The 27,578-nt window shown below is 34.8% G+C and overlaps 2 protein-coding genes across 5 annotated transcripts in view; both read right to left on the bottom strand.

Moving 5' to 3' along the window:
- LOC127876885 (tumor necrosis factor alpha-induced protein 8-like) overlaps positions 1-27,578 on the bottom strand; it is a 174,236-nt gene that overhangs the window by 50,049 nt on the left and 96,609 nt on the right. The window lies entirely within an intron of this gene.
- Positions 213-27,507, bottom strand: LOC127876875 (uncharacterized). 2 transcript variants are annotated; one of them, XM_052422374.1, is made up of 14 exons: positions 27,423-27,507; positions 26,320-26,449; positions 25,995-26,044; positions 22,739-22,838; positions 21,138-21,226; positions 18,948-19,062; positions 17,794-17,925; positions 16,926-17,153; positions 15,475-15,624; positions 13,214-13,302; positions 12,116-12,174; positions 11,171-11,262; positions 9,176-9,224; positions 213-4,400 (listed from the first exon to the last, which is right to left on the bottom strand). In XM_052422374.1, exons 2-14 carry the CDS (start codon positions 26,428-26,430, stop codon positions 3,457-3,459), a joined length of 2,208 nt encoding a protein of 735 aa, XP_052278334.1. In that variant the 5' UTR covers positions 26,431-26,449; positions 27,423-27,507; the 3' UTR covers positions 213-3,456. The 2 variants fall into 2 exon arrangements, with proteins under 2 accessions (XP_052278334.1, XP_052278335.1); XM_052422375.1 differs by lacking the exon at positions 27,423-27,507 and adding an exon at positions 26,916-26,975.

The raw sequence follows: 27,578 nt of genomic DNA, 5'->3' as shown, positions 1-27,578 counted from the left end.
TGCTATGCAAGGTATAAACTTGAAATTTTAGTAGATTTCATTGAAGGAAAGTGGAGTGCTTAAGAGCCATGACTGGCGTCAATACTTAAATAGTTATTGCCTTCTGTTTATACATTACATTTTAATTTTGTCCTTATCATTTCTTCCAAACTATGCAAGGTATCAACATGAAAGTTGAGGGGACATGCAGTACACAAGAACCATAACTGGTGTTTAAATATTTTCACAGTTTAATATTCACCTTAGGAATGTTCAAGCTGACATTTTGTCCAGGGCATGTCTCGACTTTAATATGAGGAATAAAGATGAATGTTTAAAGTAGGAAGCTAACATGACTGTGAAACCAGTTCTTAAATGATTTTCCAATGTCCTATGTAAAGGCAGCATGCTGAGGTATTCTTAGCCTTACAGAGAACAAACTAGTTTTCATAATGCTCAAAGCATTGGAAGAACTTAAAGTTGACGGTTTAGAAAGTTTTTATAAACTTGAGAGAAGAATACGAGTATAGTTATGGATTTATTTGTAGTGTTATTATATAACACAAATATGATACCAGTGTCATATTGGCATGCTACACTTGGATACCAGGGTCATATTGGCATGCTACACTTGGATACACAAGTGTCATATTGGCATGCTACACTTGGATACCAGTGTCATATTGGCATGCTACACTTGGATACACCAGTGTCATATTGGCATGCTACACTTGGATACCAGGGTCATATTGGCATGCTACACTTGGATACCAGGGTCATATTGGCATGCTACACTTGGATACCAGTGTTATATTGGCATGCTACACTTGGATACCAGGGTCATATTGGCATGCTACACTTGGATACCAGGGTCATATTGGCATGCTACACTTGGATACAAGTGCTCTTAAGATTAGTTTTTAATTTCACAACTATACATTTTCTTTGACTGTAAACTAGTATGCCTATGGGACAAAATATTGCATATTTAACTATGTCAGCTCTGAAATTTATGCTTAATAAACAGTAAAAACATTATACATAACCATATAACAATTTTAAGTAATAAATAAATTAACATAATATAAATAAGATGCTGCTTTCAATAAACCCATGGTCCCCTGCCCTTTGGTATTGATTAATTGGCCCATCAAAATAAATTTTAGTCCAAAAGTTGGTCAATGGCATAGTCCAAACAAGGTCTGTTTGTAAAACATTCATGCCCCCCATATGGGCTGTCAGTTGTAGTGGCAGCCATTGTGTGAATAAGTTTTTTGTCACTGTGATCTTGACCTTTGACTTAGTGACCTGAAAATCAATAGGGGTCATCTGCCAGTCACGATCAATGTACCTATGAAGTTTCATGATCCTAGGCCTAGTTATTCTGGAGTTATCATCAGGAAACCATTTTACTGTTTCAAGTCACTGTGTCCGTGACCTTTGACCTAGTGACCTGAAAATTAATTGGGATCATCTGCCAGTAGAGCTGTAACAATTCACCCATCATTCGATTCGATTCGATTTCGATACCAAATGGTCCGATTCTATTATTTTCGATTCGATTCAAATTAAACTATTTGCTGCTTATTTTGCAAAGTATTTCATGTTTGGTCTGTCCAGGGCATGATTTAATATGTTGGTATTTTTTATTAACTTATTATGTTGTACATTTAAAGTGTTTAATTTTTTTAATAAAATTTAAAAACGCATTATTGTTTTAAGAGTAACACATTTATTGAACAATACTTCCTGTTGAGTTATTCTTAAATAACATGAAATGCACAATGTATCACATGTGTTTAACAGAAAAAAAAACACAGAAAAAAGTAAGTATATAAACTACTTCCAGTTGACTTCTTAACAGAATGCACACAGTTTAGTAAACAAACAATATGTATTGACTCAGTTTGATTTGACCCGTTGTCTCAGATTTTTTTGCTAATGTTCTAAAGGAGCTTGTCGTGGGAGATGAAGATTTCACATCTGAATTATCAACTAAGTGTTTTCTCTTTAAATATTGCCTCAAATTTTTAGTGCTTCCAGATTTAGGGTAACTTACATCAACAAAACACTTTTTGCAAGTTGCCTTTGCACCAGAACTTTCGCAAAACCCGAAATGTTCCCATACTTTTTATTTTAATTTTGACTGTGCGTCTTTCAGCGTAGTTGAAGCAGCCATTTTACCGGCTTATGTAATGCTCAGCATGTTATTCATCCATTCATTAGATGCCATATTGGCTATTGACCAATCACAAGACGTATTACAAATGACAAGAAAGTTTAGACGACGGATTTGGAAAGTAAGGTTAAAAATGCGGATCAATCGGGATTGCAGTGAATCGAATCGAAATTAGCCGTATTGGTATCGAAATCAAATTGGCGGCTTTGAACCGGTTTTTCAATGCATCGAACCGAATCATTACAGCTCTATCTGCCAGTCATGATCAATGTTCCTATGAAGTTTCATGATCCTAGGCATAAGCATTCTTGAGTTATCATCCGGAAACCATTTTACTGTTTCGAGTCACTGTGACCTTTGACCTAGTGACCTGAAAATGAATAGGGGTCATCTTCCAGTCATGATCAATGTTCCTATGAAGTTTCATGATCCTAGGCCTAAGCATTCTTGAGTTATTATCCGGAAACCATTTTACTGTTTTGAGTCACTGTGACCTTGACCATTGACCTAATGACCATAAAATCAATAGGGGTCATCTGCCAGTCAAGGGGTCATCTGCCAGTCATGATCAATGTACCTATGAAGTTTCATGATCCTAGGTGTAAGCATTCTTGAGTTATCATCCGGAAACCATTTTACTATTTCGAGTCACTGTGACCTTGACCTTTGAACTAGTGACCTGAAAATCAATAGGGATCATCTGCCAGTCATGATCAATGCACCTATGAAGTTTCATGATCCTAGGCGTAAGCATTCTGGAGTTATCATCCGGAAACCATTTTACTATTTCGAGTCACTGTGACCTTGACCTTTGAACTAGTGACCTGCATTTCAATAGGGATCATCTGCCAGTCATGATCAATGTACCTATGAAGTTTCATGATCCTAGGCCTAAGCATTCTTGAGTTATTATCCGGAAACCATTTTACTATTTCGAGTCACTGACCTTGACCTTTGACCTAGTGACCTGAAAATCAATAGGGGTCATCTGCTTTCATAATCCTAGGCCTAAGCGTTCTTGAGTTATCATCTGGAAACCATCTGGTGGACTGACGGACCGACCGAAATGTGCAAAACAATATACCCCCTCTTCTTCGAAGGGGGGCATAATAAGATAAGGTCAATGTGGGTGTGTTGATAGTGTTAAAACAAACAATCCGTGCAAATATCAAAGTTTATAGAGGCATTACTGATGTTATACGAAATATGTCATTTTGGGTTAACCTTGTTTGGACGGACAAATAAACCAACGGACAGAACAACTGCTACATAATCAACAAAAATAGCTGCTATTTGTATTATCTAAAAGCAGGTCTGGATTTAAATTCTCTCTGTCCTTTGTTGTTACTGGTAGTTTTGGCAAGGTCATCTCTGGAATGTGACCTTGACCTTGTGTCACCACTGAGTGCAGACTGGTTTTCATACTGCAAAGAAGAACTCTCAGCAGCTGAACTTAAACTTTTTTCTAAAGATCCCAGTCTAGACTGGCTACCAGATCTTCGCAGTTGTAGTGTTCGATTTGGAACGAATGTGTTTGGAACATAACCCAACTTCTTTTTGGATTTAGTTTTTGTTTGAGAAATATCAGACATGTCTGATGCGTCTTCAATTTTTGGGAGTTTTTCTGACAAACCCTGATGTTTCATCTGCAGCTCATATGTTGTGTTTTTGTGATATGCCAAAAGTTCTGCATCTGATAAGCGGTTGGATATGTTAGCATCATTTATATCTAGGTCCTGCATGTTTTTTTCTAATAAATAGTCTTGAGTGTCATTTACAAAATCTTTTCTATGCAACGTGTTCACAAAGCTGGTTTCCTTGTCAACCAATGGATCTTCAACAATATTGACCCACTCTTTCTTATGCAATGGCTTCTCTTTATTTTTCAATTTACCGCTTTTACCCAGAGGTTTATTATTAGGTAAAGAAGTACACAAATTATTCCGACTACTGTCAGAAAATTCTGAACCCTGCAATGTATTGCCCATAATTACATCACCCCCTGGCATGATCCCAGATGCAACCTCATCAGTGTCATCATGATTTGATGACATCATCAAAAGTTGTTGTCTGGTTTCCTGCTCTTCCAGTATCTGGTGAAGCTGGGAATCAAGGCGGTCCTGTTCCTCCCTCAGATGTTCCACATGGCTGGCCTCATTATCACGCTTGAGTTGCTCTTCTTTCACGACCTTTTCCAGCACTTTGAAGAACTCCTCACCATACTGGGACAGGACTGTGGCTCCTGGAATCATGTTATTGCATTATTTCACCAAGGAATAAATGAGCCCTGCTCTGGGAAAACAGGGCTTAATGGAGTCGTATTCTGAGAAAACTGGGCATAATGCATGTGCATAAAGTGTTGTCCCAGATAAGCCTGTGCAATCCACACAGTCTTATCAGGGACAACACTTTCCGCTTTTATGACATTTAAAAAACAAGATGTGTTTGTGAAACACAATGTCCCCCTATATGACGTTTGACCTTGAAGGATGACCTTGACCTTGTGAAGGATGACCTTGACCTTTCACCACTGAAAATGTGCAGCTCCATGAGATACACATGCATGCCAAATATCAAGTTGCTATCTTCAATATTGCAAAAGTATTCATATAATAAGTGATTTGGGCCACATATATTTGACCTCTGACCTTGAAGGATGACCTTGACCTTGACCTTTCACCACTCAAAATGTGCAGCTCCATGAGATGCACATGCATGCCAAATATCAAGTTGCTATCTTCAATATTGCAAAAGTATTCATAAAATAAGCGATTTGGGCCACATAAATTTGACCTCTGACCTTGAAGGATGACCTTGACCTTGACCTTTCACCACTCAAAATGTGCAGCTCCATGAGATACACGTGCATGCCAAATATCAAGTTGCTATCTTCAATATTGCAAAAGTATTCATAAAATGAGCGATTTTGGCCACATATATTTGACCTCTGACCTTGAAGGATGACCTTGACCTTGAACTTTCATCACTCAAAATGTGCAGCTTCATGAGATACACATGCATGCCAAATATGAAGTTGCTATCTACAATATAGCAAAAGTTATTGCAAAATGTTAAAGTTGGCGCAAACAGACCAACAGACCTACAGACCAACAGACAGACAGACAGGGCAAAAACAATATGTCCCCCACTACTATAGTGGGGGACATAAAAATGAAGTCCCTTCTTAGCAAAAATCCAATTAAGGCGGAAAGTGTCGTCCCTCAATACATGTGTGTAAAGTGTTGTCATCACTAAGAAGTGTAGATGTGCAATTCACTGTTAGTATGACCTAGTTAAGTAATTATATCCCCATTACCATTGGTAATGGGGGCTATATAGGAGTCACTTTGTCGGTCTGTCCCGAAATTTCATCCCATCTTCACCAAACTTGGTCACAAGTTGTTTCTAGATGATGTATAGGTTAAGTTTGAATATGGTTCATGCCGGGTCAAAAACTAGGTCACGGGGTCACTTAGTGTGTTTTAAACCGAAAGTTTGTCCGGACCATAACTATGTCATTTATAGTTAGATTTTAAAATAACTTGGTACATTTGTTCACCATCATGGGACGGTGTTTCGCCTGAAAAAAGTACGTCGATATCTCCAAGGTCAAGGTCACACTTGAAGTTCAAGGGTCAAATGCTTGTCCGGGCCATAACTTTATCATTTATTGTGAGATTTTAAAATCATTTGGCAAATTTAATCACCATCATGGGACAACGTGTCGCGTGAAAGAATTACGCCGATATCTTGAAGGTCAAGGTCACATTTTGAGTTCAAAGATTAAAAATGGCCATAAATGAGCTTGTCTGGGCAATAACTATGTTGTTCATTGTGAGATTTTAAAATCATTTGGCACATTTGTTCACCATCATTGAACGGTGTGTCGCACGAAAGAATAACGTCAATATCTCCAAGGTCAAGGTCACACTTTGAGTTCAAAGGTAAAAAATGGTCATAAATAAGATTGTCCGGGCCATAACTAGGTCGTTCATTGTGAGATTTTAAAATCATTTGGCATATTTGTTCACCATCATTGGACGGTGTTTCTCGCGAAAGAATTACGTCGATAACTCCAAGGTCAAGGTCACACTTTGAGTTCAAAGGTCAAAAATGGCCATAAATGAGCTCGTTCGGGCCATAACTATGTTGTATATTGTGAGATTTTAAAATCATTTGGCACATTTGTTCACCATTATTGGACGGTGTGTGGCACGAAAGAATTACGTCGATATCTGCAACGTCAAGGTCACACTAAGAGTTCAAAGGTCAAAACTATGTCATTCATTGTGAGATTAAAAAATACCTGGTACATATTTATTCACAATCATTAGACAATGTGTCATGCGAAAGAATTATGTCGATAACTCCAAGGTCTAGGTCACACTTGGAGTTCAAAAGTAAAAAAAATGGCCATAAATTTGGACGGCATGTCATGCGAAAAAAATTTAACAGTTCAAAGGTCAAATGACCATAAATGATAATGGCATTATAATTCTTAACAAGATGTGTTTGTGAAACACAATGTCCCCCTATATATGACCTTGACCTTGTGAAGGATGACCTTGACCTTGTGAAGGATGACCTTGACCTTTCACCACTCAAAATGTGCAGCTCCATGAGATACACATGCATGCCAAATATCAAGTTGCTATCTTCAATATTGCAAAAGTATTCATAAAATAAGCGATTTGGGCCACATATATTTGACCTCTGACCTTGAAGGATGACCTTGACCTTTCAACACTCAAAATGTGCAGTTCCATAAGATACACATGAAAGCCAAATATCAAGTTGCTATCTTCAATATTGCAAAAGTATTCATAAAATAAGCGATTTGGGCAACATATATTTGACCTCTGACCTTGAAGGATGACCTTGACCTTGACCTTTCACCACTCAAAATGTGCAGCTCCATAAGATACACATGCATGCCAAATATCAAGTTGCTATCTTCAATATTGCAAAAGTATTCATAAAATGAGCAATTTTGGCCACATATATTTGACCTCTGACCTTGAAGGATGACCTTGACCTTGACCTTTCACCACTCAAAATGTGCAGCTTCATAAGATACACATGCATGCCAAATATGAAGTTGCTATCTTCAATATAGCAAAAGTTATTGCAAAATGTTAAAGTTGGCGCAAACAGACCAACAGACAGACCAACAGACAGTGCAAAAACAATATGTCCCCCACTACTATAGTGCGGGACATAAAAATCGCCATAAATTTGATTCTCTTGTTTTGTGAAGACAGCATGCAAAATAGTCTGTGTCAATGCGGCACGTGGGGGTATACGTCACGTCTGTGACAAAGCTCTAGTTAGCATTAGTTATAAACTTAAATGTGCTATAAACTAATGATCTTATAGTTAATAAGAGGGATATTCTTGTTTTAACCATTAACCATTCAAATACACATTTTTACCCATTTTTCCTCTTTAAAAATAATATTAAATTACAGATTTTTCTTTATAAGAAAATAATAATTCTTTGTTCAGCAGAGTATTGGGGCAGGAGTTTTGGCATTAGATTCATATTTTAGAAAAAGCACTGGCCTGGCCAGTCAACTATGTAAAAAATATATACTTTACTCACCCAACCTTTAATGTCTTTTGTAAAATTCAAGCAGACAAGTAGATTTTTTAATGCCTGTTTTCATCATTATTGCTTATTAACTTACTTGAATTGTGCAGCCACAAGCTTCGCCTGCATGTTAGCAGCCTTCTAACAAAATATAAGCATAACACCCAAATCTGAACTCAAGTTATTGAGCAGAAAACTGTATTTTTTAGACATATTTTGAAACCATTGTCTTGACCCAACTGACAGCAAACCCAAGCTAGGTCAGCATTGTAGCAATCAACATATATTTAGAGACTTGTCTAACCTAACACTTTTATCTCAGTTATGATCAAAGATTTTGATTTAAAAATTGCACATGTGGTTGTTTAAATACATTCTGTGTCACAATAAAATCATTTATTCCTCACGCTTTAACCCATGAGGTATATATGGGTTGATCCTTTTGCATGTTGTAAAGGTTTAACGTGATTTAATTAAAATGTTATTTAAATTTCATCATTCTTTGTGGGATCTTACACCTGGAAAATATATAATTAATTATAAAAAAACGCTTGTGTGAATATTCAGGAGCGCAAACGGGCAATCTGCATGTTGCAGGTTACCTATCCCACATGCTTAAGCGTTCAACCTCCATGGATAAATGATTTTATGTGAGATGCCAAAGAATGTAGCAAAATGCTTATGTGTACAACTTAAATCAAAATCTTTGCTCATAATGGAGATTTTCAAGTTTGAACAGTGTTGCATTAGATAAGTATCCAAAGCGTGTTGCATTAGAAAAGTCCCCAAGTGTACACGATTACAGTGCAAAATATTCATCCAAACTAAAGTTATTGAGTGGACATGGACTTTTTATTCTTAGAGTCAGAGACCTTTACCCTAACTCAAAAAGCCCCAAATATGATCCAAGCTAGTTCTCTATGCAAGCTAGCTGAATCCAAAGTTTCATCAAATTTGGTCCATGCAAACTTAAGTTCTTGACCTGAAATCTCATGTTTGCCATTCTCATTTCAAGTGAAAGAAACATTGACTCTATGAACCCCTTATGCAATCTCAAAGTAGAGATGTGTATATGCTTGACCTTTATCTGACTGACCCAAAATATAATCCAAAGCTAAGATTCCATGCAAGATGTTATTTCCAATGTTTCATCAAGATTGATAAATGCAAACTTAAGTTATTGAATGGAATCCCCGTGTTAAATGCCAATAAAACTTCTGCCCTCCCTCTATTCCCAACATTATGATTTTACCATTGGTACAAGTAAAAAGCCAGTGTCATTTGTATCTACAGATATCTGCTTTTTTCAAAACATTTGTTCATAAGTCTAGTATTGCAAGCAAATCTCAACTAGATAACAACAAATGCATGATAGAAAAAATGAGTTTGTAAAGCCTACAATTGCACATTTTTTATGTCTTTCTTACCCTCTGATTCCGGCTCTTTGACTGTCAGAGTCTCCACAATATCACCAAACTGGAAAACGTCATTACATGAATAAACTATAATATAAATAGAGGTAATGTCACAACTGCACCTAAAAGAGCATTTTGTATATTATTGAAAATCAAGCATTTGTATGTAGTAATATTTTAATATACCAATATTCATCTAAATTTATCTATGAATGACAGTGTATAATCATCTTACACATGTTTCAATACCATACTGTCACATTACAAAAAAATCAGTGTGTCATTTTGTCTGTTTTAAATGGACCTTTTCGCTTTTTTGTTAATTGACAATTTAAAAAAATTGTTTCAGATTTGCACATTTTTGCTGTAGTTATATTTGCGAGGAATCAGTAATACTGATCATTTACCATGCTCTAAAATATCCATATAATAATTTGGAGAGTTATGTTCTTATTGGTATATTTTGTGACATTACGAGGATTGCTTATATAAAGTATAAAATACATCAATTCTCTCTGTATGAGCATGGATTGCCGAGTAGTTTAAGTGCTAGACTCCAAGGGTCAGTGGTTTATTTATTTTTATTTTATTCTTGTTTTTTACTTGAGCTAATAAGTTCAAATTTTTACATTTATTAAAATTTAAAGCATAAGATGACAAACTTCAATACATGCCAAAATCTGTAAAAAGCTCCCTTAAAATAGAAGGATACATAAATCAGTATATAAATAAATATATTAATTAAATGAATTAGCTGGTTACTTCTGTAGCAACAATATTATGATACTGATAGTAATTGCAAATATTTCAATCCTACAAATATATAATACTAGCTTAGTATTTTAAACATGGTCATTTAGAAAGGGTTAAAACACTGAACCACAATCATTCCCAAGTTTCAAAATTGTGTGCTGAGCAAATACAAAATGTATCTGTATGCTACATTTAACTGGTATTCCAGTGCATATAACTGGTATTCTAGTATGCCCATCTTTTTTACTTTGTCTTTAATTGGATTATTTCCAATTACTGCAAAAATAAAACGCAAGAAAACATCAAATGATGCCATGACAATTTACAACAACATAACAAGGTGGAAATCAGGCTGCTATTTCATTGATGAAAATATGTCAATGAAGATCTTGATGACAATAGTAAAATTTATTTTGAAGTGCAAAGGTGGAGGTAACACCTATTGGACACTGGATGTAATACCTGTGTTACTCTGTCCTTGACCTATTGGTGACAGGATGCAATACCTGTGTTACCCTGTCCTTGACCTATTGGTGACTGGATGTAATACCTGTGTTTCTCTGTCCTTGACCTATTGGTGACTGGATGTAATACTGGTGTTACTCTGTCCTTGACCTATTGGTGACTGGATGTAATACATGTGTTGCCCTGTCCTTGACCTATTGGTGACTGGATGTAATACCTGTGTTTCCCTTTCCTTGACCTATTGGTGACTGGATGTAATACCGGTGTTACTCTGCCCTTGACCTATTGGTGACTGGATGTAATACTAGTGTTACTCTGTCCTTGACCTATTGGTGACTGGATGTCGTACCTGTGTTACTCTGTCCTTGACCTATTGGTGACCGGATGTAATACCTGTGTTACTCTATCCTTGACCTATTGGTGACTGGATGTCGTACCTGTGTTACTCTGTCCTTGACCTATTGGTGACTGGATGTCATACCTGTGTTACCCTGTCCTTGACCTATTGGTAACCGGATGTAATACCTGTGTTACCCTGTCCTTGACCTATTGGTGACTGGATGTAATACCTGTGTTACTCTGTCCTTGACCTATTGATGACTGGATGTCATACCTGTGTTACTCTGCCCTTGACCTATTGGTGACTGGATGTAATACCTGTGTTACTCTGTCCTTGACCTATTTGTGACTGGATGTAATACCTGTGTTACTCTGTCCTTGACCTATTGGTGACTGGATGTAATACCTGTGTTACCCTGTCCTTGACCTATTGGTGACTGGATGTCATACCTGTGTTACCCTGTCCTTGAATGTCCTCATGAACACCTTGAGGGCCTCCTCTGAAGCAGACTGACTCAGGTCTACATATGCCTCTAGAACCTCTGAAACATACCACAGGCAAATCAGGGATTGATGTCACTTGATTGGGTGCAATGCCTTTGAGATGACTGGTGTGAAATTGGGTCTCGGGTCATGTGCAACGAGCTTAGCTCCAGACCAGAACACCCATTTGCACAGTCTGATCAGGGGATACTCTGTCTGCTTATGACACAACAAAACCTTGCAGGAATTTATAGCAGACAGGGTAGCTCCGGACCAAATGCATGGATGCTTATGACATAAGGTCCATTTTTGTGTGGCATGGCTTGGTGGCTCTTATCTAGAAGCCGAATATTAAGTAATAATAATTGTAAGGACTTTTTTAACCAGGTTTTCCGAAGGAAAAAACTGGTTATTAGATTGGCGGGCCATAACTTTGTCGTTCATTGTGAGATTTTAAAATCATTTGGCACATTTGTTCACCATCATTAGACGGTGTGTCGCGCGAAAGAATTACGTAGATATCTCCAAGGTTAAGGTCGCCATGACTAAAAATAGATTTATTTTGAAACAAAGGGGATTAATTATAAACAATCAGTTCAGTTTGAGTTGTCTCCCTTTATCAGATTATTTTTTTCACATTGAAAACCTGGTTTTGTGACAATTTTGTCCCTTGTTTAAATAATTGAAACTGCAATTTTTGTGCTTAATTTTAAGGAATTTGTTTTCACAAATTATTTTGCAGAAAGGCTTTTACAGAAATTGTATCAGTGTATTTAAATGCAAGAATTAACATTAGTATTACACAGAACATAAAATACTTGTTTTTCAGAATTGTACACAAAGCATATTACAAGAATACTCTTTATTAAGTGCAAATACATATTAATCTGAAGATATTCTTTCTACACAAACCTTTTAGTGGTTTCACAATTACTTCATTGGTCATGGCTTCAAAGCCGCCATAAGCTTCTCTGAAATGTACAGCACACATAATCGGACATAAATCTATCCTCCACTAATATACACCAGACAAGAGGCATGTCAATCAAGGACTAATATTATCCAATCATCAGTTTAGAAGTGTGTTATTAAAAAAAAGGGTCTTATTGGCATATGCGGCCAGTGTAGCTCCATAACAGCCTGCGCATTTGCACAATCTGGCCAGGAGCTTCCCTGTCTATATAGTGTCATCTGTGTTTCTGGTCTCATAAGCAGACATAGTAGCTACTGATTAGACTGATGCAATGCGCAGGCTGGTCTGGAGCTATGCTGGAGGACACATGACATAAGACCTATGTTTGCGTGATGCATCTCAGTTTATAATTCCAAAAAAGGTAAATGATAGCATGATGCATTATCCAATCAATTTACTTTAAATTTTTTAAGGAAGGTCTGATATACATGAAAAATTTAATCTAAATGGCAACAAATGCCATGTCAAGCACATTTTAAAACAAGAGCACTGCATAACGGGTGCCACACTCGGCTACAGGTGCAGTTTTGAATAAATGAAAGCTTGTCAGAATTTTTTATTATTATTTTTTAGAGGTCACAGTGACCATGACCTTTGACCTAGTGACCCAAAAATGGGTGTGGCGTGTAGAATTCATCAAGGTGCATCTACATATGAAGTTCCAAAGTTGTAGGTGGAAGCACTTTGATTTTAGAGCCAATGTTAAGGTTTTAGCACGCCGCGGACGTCAGACGACGAGCTGGCTATGACAATACCTCGGGTTTTCTCCGAAAAATACCGAGCTAAAAATTGCTCAATTTTGTTATTTGTTTATTTTAAAAATGTCATAAAATGAATCTTGGTAAAACATGAATTTTGTACAATAGTTATTATTAGACCATACTAAAATCCCAGCATTGCAAATGCAAAAGATACAAATTTGTATTATTATTATCATAAATATATAATAATGGGACTGTATGAAACTATGACCCATGATTAATTCTCAAAAAAAGAGTTGGAGGCATTTCAAGTTAAGTGTGTCTACTGTTCCCTACCTTATAGCCTGGAACAATGACTCAGCATATTTCAGCTGCAGGTTATATATGGTTTTGTGGTATTTAACTTCCTCTCGTAAGCTGTCAGACTTCAATAATAATACAAAGTCATCTTAGTTTCACTTCTTACAAAATTCAATAGTGCAACTATTGTTTAAGGCCGGTCAGAATAAAAGTATACTTTTACAGTAAAATAAGTATGAAATACACAGAAAAATCTATATGTACAACTATTTTAATTTTACATTACTTTTAATTATAGAATGAGCATGGGTTGCGTAAGAATTGACACATAATTCTGTAAATAAGATTTAAGTTTAAATATCTCGGGAATCCATACAATTTATTTTGTATTTTTATTGTATGCTTTTACTACCTTACAAGTAAGAGATATGAAATAGGATAACGCTAGGCTATTGTAAATCCCAAATGTACACATATCTGAAAAATAGTGCATTTTCAAACAATAATTAATTTGATAGTTTATAAAAACTACATATTTTCTTTACATTTAAAGCGAGACTAAATATTTTGTCTATTATTTATGAATTTGTATAAAATGTGTAAAAAAACTTATTATACATATATTTCAATATAAGAAGAACATGTGTCGAAAAATGCGAAATAAGCCAGATAGTTAATTCTGAAATCAACAAGAGCTGTCAGAGGACAGCGGGACAACTATTCAAGTGCTTGACAGTATAACGTAAGCCATCATGGGGAAATTGTTCATATTCAATAATTTATTAGACGATCTTTCAAAAATAAAAAAAAAAATTTTTTTTTTTTTTGGGGGGGGGGGGGGGGTTGAGAGGGGGTATAATGTGGGAAGTGGTCATTTATTAGACAATCTGACAAAAATAAAAAAAATAAAAAAACTTGTTTGGGGGGGGGGGGGTAGGGGGGTATCATGTGGGGTGTGGTAATTTATTAAATTATGTTAACAAAAAAAAATGGGGAGGGGGGAGGTGGGGGGGGGGGGGGGGTAAGGGATTCTGGGTAGGGGCGTGGGGTATTGTTTGGGTGGAATCCATTGTGGTATTCAGGTAAGTGTTGTTTTGTCCAAGTAGGTAATAATAAAATGTGATCATAAATAAAGAAGTTATGGCAATTTAAGCAAAATGTTCAATTATCTAAGTGTAAAAGGGGCCATAATTATGTCAAAATGCTTGATACAGCGGTCTGCTCTTGTTTATAGGTTGGGGTCATGTTGGTTAACAAGTATGCAACATATAAAAGCAATATGTCAAAGGATATAGGAAATATTTGGGGTAGTACGCAAACTTTAACATAGAGTTATCAATTATATGCATATTCTAAGTATAAAAGGGGCAATAATTATGACAAAATGCTTGATAGAGTTGTCTGCTCTTGTTTGTAGATTGGGGTGATGTTGGTAAACAAGTATGCAAAATATGAAAGCAATATGTCAAGGGACAATGAAAATAAATGGGGTAGTACGAAAACTTTAACATTTGCTGCATATTATAAGTGGAAAAGGGGCCATAATTATGACAAAATGCTTGATAGAGTTGTCTGCTCTTGTTTATAGGTTGGGGTCATGTTGGTAAACAAGTATGCAAAATATGAAAGCAATATGTCAAGGGACAATGAAAATAATAGGGGTATTACAAAAACTTTAACATTTGCACGCTAACGGAACAGAACGGAAATACCGACACCGGGGTGAGAAGGATAGCTCCACTATATATCTTTCATATATATTAGTCGAGCTAAAAATGTCTGTACAGTCGAATTTAAATATATATTATTTATAAATATAAATTTAGTTTAACAGTTCATTTAAAATTCCTGCAACGATATCTATTCATACGATACACAAACACGAACACTATCTTCGATCCTGATAAAAAGACAAATGCTTCGGTTATTGTAAGAAAATATGTACGAAATATCTTTGTCACAATTGGCTCGGGGCGCTAATTTGTCTTTGCTGCATTTTATGAAATTCGTCTTCAATGTATATTTTTTCTTTCCTATTTTGTGTTATTGTAACATATTTTTATCAATATATTACAATTTAACACATATAAATATTGTATAGTCTTGCTTTAACATCCTGGCTAAAAGGTAATAACTGAATAAGCTTGCAAAATAGATTGAAATAATATTTAAAAGCAAAGAAGACATAATCGCCAAAATGCTAACTTGTTGGTTTTTTGATAAAAGTATTGTTGGTAAGAAATATATATTACATGCAACAAATACTACATCCACCAATTAAACAAGCCTTTATGTACCTCGTTCCTAAGCATGTACACTTTGTAGTTATATGCCTTGACCAAGGCCTCTATGACCTTGAGAGTTTCTTGTGACCTTGACCTTGATGGAATGCACTGAATGACCCTATCAGCAGTGACATCCTTTATGGCATTCTTTCTCAAGGGTGGCTAAAACAGTTTAATATGTACACTCAACAAATAATTATATATCATGAAACAAATAGAAATTGATGTTTTATCTAAATTTTGATGTGCCATGATAAACAAGAAGGATTTTTTTCTTATACCAATAGTAAGTTATCTACATACTTTTGACGCAGCAATATTGTATAATTCGAACAATAGTTGACCTGTTTCATGTCAAGCCAAAAATCTTAAAAATAAACAAACACAACAACTTCCATCAATATATATTTGGTATACAAACTTCTCTTGAGTTTATGTCAATTTATGTGATAAAAGTAGTAATACTGGCGAATTCATTCCACATGTGAGCTGCAAGCGATGTTTATATATAATATTACTTGAATTTTTAAGGATTTCAATTAAGTAATTGACATCTTTCAAGTAAAAAAAATATAATTACTGTGAAATAAAACATTTATTTTGCAAAGATTAGTATCTGTGCATATGTATTGCGCACGGTGATTGTAAATTATTGATAAACTATTATTTTCACTTCACTTAGTATACTGTGAAACCTCTTTTATTCGCTACACATCAATTTGAGTATATTTTTTCAGAAAACTTAATGATGAATTTAAGTTCGTAAAAAATAATTATGTCCAATGTTTAAAAAAATAAGACTGAATAACAGTAGGCAAGAAAAACAATAATATCCAACGTAATCCACTCATAAATCCTTGGTCTGTTTTGAAATCTAGAATTATATGATTATTACACAAAGGGGAGTATATGCTACTTTGTTCTTAACTGACACTTCACATTTCCTGTCAATCACTACTGCATTTAAGCTGTATAGAGCTCACTTCATTTAGGTAGAATCATAAGGATTAGCACTATTTGTTAACAACTGTTTTTACCCAATTTGGATATAGTGGTTTTTAAGTTTTTTTAAGGTCAAAGACAATAAACACAATTAAAAGGTGACAATGTGTGCTCAACATCTGATTGAAATTCAAACATTTGTTCAGTTCCACTTATCTGATAGTCAAAACAATTATGTAGTTAATTGGTGTACAACAAGAAGGGCCAGTAACTATTACTTGATAACAAAGAGCTAGTTAATTGGCCTGTGATTAACAGGTCCCACCTCCTGCAAGGGACTCCCAAGTTACCCCAAGCAATTTATCGCCAAAAAGTATTACAAACAAATCGAACCATGACCGAAAGAAATTAATTTTGTTCAAATCAGAAATAAGCAAATTTACTAGTTAACAAAAAGTGATACATAATTTCATGCTGACAAAAAATAAATGGTTTCACAGTAACTCGAAAAGCACACATACCCATGGTGCACTGGGAAACAACAAAGAGAGTTCCAGCAAATCTGAGCTGCAGTCCTTCAATCTGGCACAGGAGGTCAATATCTGTGTAACGAGCCTCTCTCTGGCAACTTTGGTCACATGACAGGAAGTCCATAAATATGCTGACTCATTCTTTGTGTCGGCCTCCATGGTGGAATGCAGATGAATGAGATCCCGGTACAATGTGCTGAGCTTTGTCTCCAACTTTGTCTTTGAAATAAATATAAATAATAAAAGAGAACAGCCTTTTAATTGATATAAAGCCTAAAAAAATCTCTTCTTTTAAAAGTTTGGATGTGGGGCAAAAAAGACCCTGCGGTTGTGGATCTATAAATAAATACCGGTAAGCAAATTTTTCTACATTTTACTTCTAGGAGCAGAAAATCCAATGAACAACTGATAAATTTGTTGCAACTTAAATCTGTAATTGTTTATTATTACAAATACTAGTATTGGAACTTTAAACCTTTACACAGAGTAAATAAATTCTTATGTATATTAAACAAAATGCAGAAAGGATTTGATTACTTTACCTACAATCTTTGGGGACTAGTCCATAAGTACTACATTAATATTGACACATTTGGTTCCTTTCTAATTAAGTATGCTACAAGTCAACAGATAGCTAATTCAATGACATATTTAATTGATACCAGGTATACTCTAGGTCTTTATTACCTCTTTAATAGCAGCCATGGACATATCATCTGATAAAGTTTATCTTAAAACATTTCTTTCGCCAAAAACTGACATTCTTTGTTCTCCTTGTATAAAAATGTTTTCCTAAAAATGCCAAAAGAAAAATGCTTTTACATACCCTACTGATCAATGATCAGTAACCAATACATACGACATGTTTGATGTTGAGATGTTCCAGCGTCCCCATGGCAACCTCCAACATGCTGACCTCCCCTTCTTTCTGTGTCTGCAAGAACTCACTGAAGTGCTTCAAGGGCTGGCTGAGTTGCTGAGAGGTTGTGTTCTGAAATTTCGATGAAGTTCTTAAAAAGTTGACCAAGATTAGCCAGACCAGTCCTCAAAAGCTAGGGACAACACTTGTCAGGGACAACACTTGTCAGGGACAACAATTTTCGTCCACCTGAATTTTAGTTAAAGTTACTTTAAACAAAAAATTCCACAAAAGCGGAAAGTAAGGTCCTTTATTAGCGTGTGCAGACTGCACAGGGTAATCTGGGATGAAACATTTGGCACATGCATTAAGCCCTGTTTTCCCAGAGGAAGGTTTTTTATAGAAGATATTGGTTGATTTCATTGTAAGATTGTTTTTTCATGACCTCTTTTATTTAATTTGATTGTGTCTTCTATCACTTGACAAGTTTCGGTTTAAACTTATAATAAGCTTGTTCACAATTTCAAACAAAAAATTAGAACCAAGAGTATCATAATCAAACCATATATTTTTATTTGAATTCATTCTTCAAATAGCATGAAATAAAGTAATGGAAATACAAAAACATTAACAAATTACCAATTATCAACAAAAGAAGTGGACCAAGTGGCTTGAGTCTGTTCAATTTAGTGTAATAAACCATCATGTATTGTAAAGTTAGTTTATTCAGAGATATTTGAAGTTAAAGAATGACAATGGATGAAAATGAAAAACTGACAGAACAGATTTTGGACACAAATTAAATTTGTAAAATAGAATATTTAAAAGGAACTTACTTGTAAAATTGTTGCAAAGGTAAGTTTTAAATATCTTATAATATAAGCACTGACAAGTGAGACTGTTTCGAACAAATCAAATTGCTGGTAATACATACTTTATGTACAAGAATTATATAAAACATTTGTTTTAAATGCTCTCAATTGTAAATAAATTAGTCTCATTGTGTAAAACTGTACTCACAATAGCAAAATGAGCACACTATATATTTAATTGAGTGAACAAGAAGGTATTACTGGTATATTTAAAAAAAAAGTTTTTAAAAAGCCAAATAAAACAATAAACATTAATACAAAAATATTTTGACATCAAATCACCTCAAGCTGCTTATAAAGCTTGATTCTGGCTGATTCTGCTGTTTCCACCATCAAAGTCAGCTGGGACCTTTCCACTGGCACTTGGGGTCCATGAGTGTCCTTACAAATGTATCCCCTTAAGCAAAATAAGGCTACTTAAACTTTCAAAGATTTGAGCCACGCTATGTGACAATGGGGTTAAATGGATGAGCGTAAAGTGTAATCACAGACTAGCCTGCAAAGTCCACACAGGCTTATCAGGGACAACACTTCTCATCTAAACTGGATTTTACATGTAACTAAGTAAAGAATTTCTTTAAACGAAAAATATCATAAAAGCAGAAAGTATTGTCCCTGATTAGCCTGAGTGAACTTCATAGGCTAATCTGGGACGAGCACAGCCCATTTGTATTACAGTTATTCCAATATGTTGGATTGTTCTGTATCTTATGTAAGACTGTGGGTCTTCACTACAGCCAACCAATACATTTAACTTAAACCTCTTGTTAATACTTTTAAACATAACATACCCGTTCAAGAAGTATAATGTGTTAATATGTTGTTTTTATTGATATCACAACATTAAGCCTTAGGTCTAAAATAAGCCTTCAACAATTAATAGAAAATTGTCAAAACAAAATGTGCCACTTATTGGAACTGCTTAGAGATAAGAACAGCGATTTTTTACCACTCACTGTGCCAGTACCAAAAAATGCAAAAAATTGGCATGAAAACCCATGACATTGTAAAATTGCTTTTTGATTGCTGGGTATAAATTGCACAAACTAATTCAAATATACATTTACATTCATTTTGGCTTGAAATGTTTAGTTTAGTGCTCATTTTATTTATTCACTTGAAGATAATTCATTTTTGGAAGAAAAATGACAAAATTGTCCTTCCTTTTGGGAATTTTTCAGACAGCCATTTGGAATTTTGTCATTTTTCTATAATTGGTTAAGTACCTTTTATGGGAACTTTATAAAGAAGGAAAAACAAAGCTGAAGAAGTTTATTGGACAGACAAGCCCTACCACTGTCTCACAAACAGTAGTAACCCTTAATGCCCCTTTTCTCCAGTTGACACTTTACCATTCTTCCTATGATGGCATAAAAATGTAGCCAGGGATCATATTTTTTTCGGTTTTGTCGGTCCTAGACCGATTGGGATCATGAAAGACCGATTGAAAATCCCAAACAGTCGGTCCGATTCTGTTTGCTATTAAAATTCCCATGTCATGAAATCGATTACACAGTGTACATGCTAACAAACCCTAATGACATTCTTATCTCGATTAGGTGTGATAAACCATTCGCTGCAGTCTCTAAACCGGTCAGGACCGGTTTATTGCACGTCAGACCAAGAATCAAAAACTTGTGAACAGCGGATTAAAGACGCATCCGAAAAAGACGCGTCTGAATGCACGCGCTGTAACTAAACAAAACATGACGATACATTTTCCACCAGCGTAATAATCCAGTAATATAATTATGAATGAAAGTCGCGGATCTGATCTACAGAACAGCCGAAAGTTATTTTTATGGGCGGAACTTCGCATAAAATAGTACACAAGAAAAATAATATACATTGTATAAATCTTTAGTAAAACCGTGTTAGAATCGAAATAATTTGTGTACTTTATACTTTGTTGTTGAATAACTCACAACCGGAAAATTAGATGCGTGGTTTCAAATGCTTCGCTCTCGTGATTAAATTCCTACGCATCTAAACTATCGGCTGTGGGTTATTTAACAACAAATTATTTCTTAATTATTTGGTTTGTTGTTGTCAGTAGCCAACCTACGCACAGACATTTGTTTGGTTCAGTGCATGTTTGTAAGCTATTATCGAGTCGACAACAATTTAAAACATCGGAATAGACTTACACAGATTAATAATATTGACAACGATGAAAAAAGTCTGATAAAACTGCACACGAAACAACAATGAAATACCAAATGATAAAACCAGTTGAGAAAACTCGTTCTGTTTGAAAAAATGCCTAAGGGAATTTTACTTGTACATGTATTATACCACCTTCATGAATGACAAAATCAATGGTATATATTTTAACGTTATTTGTCATGATTTCGGATATACATTTTCGGATACTTTTCCCCATTTATATCCGGACCGATTGATGTTGCGGGAAAATATGATCCCTGAATGTAACCATACCACTATATCACACCCACATTCTCTTCAATCTACCTGCAGGTGTTTGCGATCCACTGCAGGTTGTTTTCCACCTCATATAACACTTGTCCTCGACTGCTCAGTGCCTCATTCAGCAGCAGAATCTGCAAGTATGTATTGTTACAATAAACCCTCAAGTAGAGAACAATATACACTAACTTTTTTGTCAAATAATTTTGAAAAGAATACAGGAATCTAGGAACTGGAAGATGAAAGGAAGATATTATTGTCTTGAAACAAGAGGGCCGGTAAGGCCCAAAGTTTCTCACCTGGGATACAAAGGAACTAACCTGTTCTGTGAAGCCCAATATATTATTAGAACACATATTTTGACCAAGTTTCTTTAAGAGTAAAATATAAATGTAACTTTTAGAGTGCTTACACAGTTTTACTATAGCCATATAAGGATAACTTCCCCGCCCCCTGGCAACCATGTTTTCAACAGACCGAAACTATTTGCAAAAAAATCCAAGGTATAATCAAAAAACAAATGTTCTCACCAAGTTTCATGATGATTGGACAATAAATGTGACGTTTAGAGTGTTAACAAGTTTTTACCAAAGACATATAAGGAAAAATGCCTCACCCCGTGGTGGCCATGTTTTTCAAAAAATCTAAACCATTTTCAAGCTCCTTCAAGATATCATTAAGACAAATCTTTTGACCAAGTTTCATGAAGATCGGACAATAAATGTGGACTCTAGAGTGTTAAAAAGGTTTTATTATAGTCATATAAGGAAAAATGCCCCGCCCCCTGAAGGCCATGTTTTTCAAGCAACTGAAACCATTTTTGAATACGTTCAAGATATAATTGGGACTCAACTTCTGACCAAGTTTCATGAAGATCATACAATAAATGTGGCCTAAAGAGTGTTAAAAAGGTTTTACTATAGTAATATAAGGAAAAATGCCCCGCTCCCTGACAGCCATGTTTTCCATCAGACAAGAACCATTTTCTAACTCATCTGAGATATCATTGGGACAAATCTTCTGACCAAGTTTCATGAGGATCAGACAATAAATGTGGAGTGTAAACAAGGTTTTACTATAGCCATCAAAAGAAAAATGCCCCGCCCCCTGGGAGCCATCTTTTTCAAGCAAGCAGAACCATTTTTGTGCTTGTCCAAGATATCATTGGGACAAATTTTCTGACCCAGTTTCATGATGATCATACAATTAATTTGGCCTCTAGAGTTTTAAAAAGGTTTTACTAAAGCAATGTAAGAATAAATGCCCCACCCCCTGGCGGCCATATTTTTCAAGCAACCTGAATCATTTTCGACATATTTAAAGATATCATTGGCAGAAATCTTAAAAAAAAAACATGAAGATTGGACAAAAGGCGATCAGAAAAGCTAGCCATGAGCACATTTTGCTAAGGTGAGCTAATAAAAAGCTCAAGTCCTTAGTTTGAAAGATGTAAAAAACTTAACTTTAGACTGGAAAAAACCTGTAGAAAAGAACATAAAAATAGGATCTGGCACGAGTTGTCATATCATACCATATTTTATTAAACGAGTTAAGGAATTTTGTTACTAAGCAAGCCTTTGGCGAGCTTACTAACAAATTTTCATATGGCATAAGACCCATTTTTGCATGATGCCACTCTTATGTACCTGTCTCTCCAGCTGTATAATCTGTGACTTGAGCAGTGTCACCCTGCGCTCATCAAACCGTTCATGGCTGTTCTCCTGCACAAGCTGCTTGTATAAGCTCCTGAATAACACAATTGTACAATAACTTTCAGGAGTTTACATTTATGTTACATTTTTGGGGATGCCGATGACTCACAGTGATAATATTTAAGGTTCCTTTCAATAAATTTGGGACATCTTCCAAAACAGTCTGCTTTTGTGAACATATATAAAATTTAAAGAGCAAAGAAACTTTTTAAAGCTATTTACTGCATACATATTTGTTTCTGCACAAGGTTTTAATGAAGAAATTCAAGGTATTTATATAGTAACATTTTGTTAATAATTCACATCTATGTTTCGGTCAATTTCCGCCTGCAATAATATCAATCTCAAGCTGTTTGCATCAGATACTTGATGGTTGACGGGTTCCGATATAAACTTTTCTGGTATAAGATGCAGACAATCGTATCAGGTCTAAATCCTGATGCCTGTTCTGAGTTGATTCTATTTGTCCATCATGCTGCATGATTACCCGATACGAACTGAATTTCTTCCACAACTGCCATATCATAGACAAATAAATACATTTACAAGCACATTATACAGAACCAAGGAGGACTGGTCTGAAATTTTATATATCTCAATTTTACATATTAGAAATCATGATAAAATGTGCTTATGTATTATAATTTTTTGCAAAACACACATTTACAATAACTTATTGATACACTGATATAGACCTTAGCTTTAAATTAGTCTTCTTTGCATTTATTGCACTTTAAAGGAAATGTGGTCTTACCTGTATTAAGCAGTCAGTCACTGGACATTTAAAAAAAAGCTTGCTTAAGGCAGTTGACCACTTAGAAGGATGGTATTTTTTTTAAATAAATGTATTAGATTATATCTTCACAGATACAAAATATTGACTATCAATATCAACATCATCATCATGAGATTATTCAAAGAATCACTAACTTTAAAACAATGACCCAAAATTAAATTCAATACTAGTGCATTAGTTTGAAGTATTTCAATCAGTCATAACACAATGTTGGTCTAATTATAATATGTGCTGGGTTATGATTATCCCATCCACGTTTACAGTTGAGATGTATACAAATCAACCTGTGACTGAGATTAAAGTGACTCACTTGTATGATTAATTAAAGTGACTTGCATGTACTATTTTTACAAATTGTTTCAACAGTCTAATTGACGTCAATGCTCTTCAACATAATGTCAACTACACTGCAAATCTTGTAACAGGATTTCTACCATAATATTAGAGTAAATCAGCAATTAACTCCTTGCATGCACTTTTAACCCTTTCAGTGCGGGAACCGAATTTTAAAGACCTTTGCAAACAGTTTGGATCCAGATGAGACGCCACAGAACGTGGCTTCTCATCTGGATCCAAACTGTTTGCTATTCTGATAGTATTCTTTGAAATAAAAATGAAGAAAATGCTTATTTTACAAATTCAGCAGACGACATTTTAGCAGACGACAAATTTCCCAGCATGCAAAGGGTTAATTTACTTCCTATTAGCAGGCTGCAAAAACAGAAATCCAGTTTGGTCCAGATTTTCTTGACTTCAATATTATACATTATATACTAGTAAATGCTTCTGTTTAAGTTGCTATTTGGAACACAAAAAGAACTTTTTTCCTCTAATTAACATAAGGTAGAAACAGAAATTACTCTGCGAGGTTATTTATTGTAATTAAATATCTTGACTCTAAAAAGATAGTAGTATCTAAGCATTACAATGTAGTTGAATTTCAAATATTTTCTAATCATGGAACAATGACAATACTAATTCATCGTCAAAGAATCTAGAAAACGTTGTTTGAACGTTCTCTGTATGTCATCTGTTCATCAAATTCTCTTATGTATTCTAGTTTTTGCACAATTACTGTACAAGTCACAGATTAATACTGAACTGCCAAAACGCTAAATGATAAGTGTTTTACTGAGAGAAAATGTAATAAACAAATATAAACAACAGTAAAAAAATTCAATGCTGTATGCTCTTAACTTTTTTTAGGAAACATACACTGCTTTTTCCACACAGTTGCATATAAATTGTACATGCAAATTAATCATGTTGTAAGTTAATTCAGTTCATTTGGAACAAGAACCTATGCTCTTATGTTTCGCGCCACAACGTCATGTGCATTTATGCGTAAGCTGTTTAACATCATTTATTAGCCGTCATAACGGTCATTGATAAAAACAATATTTGTACAACATTTGGAACAAATCATCATGGAGACATGCGTCTTTCTATCGATTTATTTCTCATACATACGAAGACGATGACGAATACAATGCGTAGACGTACACGATTCTCTAAACACAAATAAATTCAAATTATAGCAAAGTAATATTAAACAATGTAAAATAATAATAATTATTATTCTAACAACTCATTTAAATTACATTTACGTAAAACACAATAAATACATAACATTTTTTTATGAATAAATTATAATAAATAAAGAAATAAAATAATAATACCGATTGTGATGTTGTTCACAAATGTTGTACAAATATTGTTTTTATCAATGACTGTTATGACTTCTAATATATGACGTAAAACGCGTTAATGCATGTGACGTCGTGGCGCGAAACATAAGAGAGTAGGTTCTTATACTTGTGCGCTTTTGATATGTACAAAGGATTTTACACAGTATACATGAGCAATTTATATTGTAATCATATGGAACTAACCACTTGTTTAAATCTTTTGATTTTGCTGTTTGGCAAGATTGAATTGATATTCAAGTATAACATTATATGCTTTCCACCATGGACATACTTGTTTTCATACTTCAATACTCTGCGTGTTGACCAGAAAAAATGACATATACGAGGGTAAAATTATCCACCTTTTACAAAGTGGGCATAGTTTACCCACACCTCTGCAGATGAGTGAAGTTATGGACTGAAGTTGAAGAAACATCATTCTCAGCTTAGTAAAACTATATTTTATGACAAGTCAAAGTAATTTATATATGTATGTTAAATTGAAGACAGGCATGGTTTTTATCCGATGTCTTGTTGCCAGTTTACAAAGTGGATCATCGTATTCAAATACTGGCCTCTCACGGCAGTGACTACTTAATCTAATTGACAAATAGTTAAAGTTAGACTGAATTGTAAATATAACAGACAAATACATGTAAAATCAAATTCTGTCAAGTACTTTTGGATAAATGTTAACCTAAATTACCTTATTTCATTCAGATCTCCTTTCAGCTTCTTATTTTCAAATTTCAAAGCCTGAAAGAAGGAAAACATGAAAACACATGTTTCAGTATTTATGCTCAGCAGAAGTATGTTGTGCTCAGTTTAGTTTAAAAAAAAAGAATGTTTTCCTTCAAAGAAAGAACAGATTTGATTTCCCCGTTAATAAATAAATAAAATTAAAGATGGCAAATCAATACTCTGTGCATAAAAACAATAACAGGAAGTGAGTATCAACTTAATGGCTTTAAGTCTGTAGCCATCAAACTGAATTATGATGAAGCTCAAATCAACACAGGGCACAACACCACCTGTAGTTCTTTCTCCTGTTTAGTGACACTGGCAGGTTTAGAACTGGCAGCTGGTGCATCTGCTGAAGACGACAGAACATCGGAAATGCCTAGTCTTCCAGATTTTTTCATTTTTGATTGGTATGAGAAACTGTATAAAATAAAGAAAATTATCTTCATCATGACATTGTATTGTTTGTTTATTTTATAGTTGATTATGTCAAAATGAAGTTTTAATGCTATTTTATAGTAAAAAAATAGGGTGGATATACATGGTATGTACTTATTTCTCTAGGAGAAGGTGTAGTCCAAAAAGGGGTCAGGCATAAAGTATGTCACTCTATTTTTTACCCACCCACCCCCACACACACACCTCCCCCCTGTCACAAACTGTTCCAAATCTCTGACCCCCCTAAAGTACGTCACAGGTTCGACTTTTTTTAATTAACACCTAATTAAAATGTAATCTAAATAACATTTCACTTGTACATATGTACAAATTATATTCTGAATTTCTCGCTTATGTGCATATATGCTATATATAGCATAGAAATAATAATACTTCCTGCATGACAAAAGCAAGGCTTTACATTAAACAAGGCTTTGCATCAACATACCTTCTAGCGCTAGGAATAGTGAACAACACATTCAGGAGATATGCATTTCATTATATTTTTACATAAAATTATCTCAAAGGTTTCACCAAACATTTTAAGGTATTAAATTCGACTAAAAAGAAATAAATAAAATGAATGAATAAATAGATGTGTGACATCACAAATGACGTAACCCAGGCCTCACCCTGTCATTATTTCTTTCACTGCCTCCACCCCCCCTGGAGCGCGACATACTTTATGGATAACATTTTTATCATTAAGAGATGTTTTTATCCTGCATCCTATCTGATTTTTACTATATAGAAAAACTTGTATTATTAAGAATAACCCATATTTATTTCGTTTTTGTTTCAAGCTAGTAAGATGATACTTCCTTTTCAGCAATAATGGTTCGAATGACTACGGGGGCGACTGAATAATCCTAAGATATGTAGAAGACAGTAAAATACTTATGGACGTGCGAATGAGAAATTGCAATACCAGTATTCTTAGTTTTGTGAAATTTACCTCTAATCCTTGTACATCAATCAACAATGAAACTATATGGTGCATTGTCGATCACCAAGCAAATTTGTTGACATTTTTTGGTAAGCACAATAAATGACCATGGTTATTTTGCGGAACGGTATTTATCTAAAAATCGAATCCCGCCCCTAAAATGTC

Source organism: Dreissena polymorpha, chromosome 4, assembly GCF_020536995.1.
Source record: "Dreissena polymorpha isolate Duluth1 chromosome 4, UMN_Dpol_1.0, whole genome shotgun sequence".
Classification (NCBI taxonomy): Eukaryota; Metazoa; Mollusca; class Bivalvia; order Myida; family Dreissenidae; genus Dreissena; species Dreissena polymorpha.
Note: the sequence above shows the minus strand (reverse complement) of the source record. Positions and strands in the feature narration are given on the sequence as shown.

Coding starts and splice junctions, on each gene's coding strand:
- LOC127876875 (XM_052422374.1), bottom strand. CDS start 26,430: ATGAAAAAATCTGGAAGACTAGGCATTTCCGATGTTCTGTCGTCTTCA. Junction 11,263..12,115: donor AATTGTGAAACCACTAAAAG/GTTTGTGTAGAA, acceptor GGTATGTTTCAG/AGGTTCTAGAGGCATATGTA. Junction 9,225..11,170: donor TCAAGGACAGGGTAACACAG/GTATGACATCCA, acceptor GACGTTTTCCAG/TTTGGTGATATTGTGGAGAC.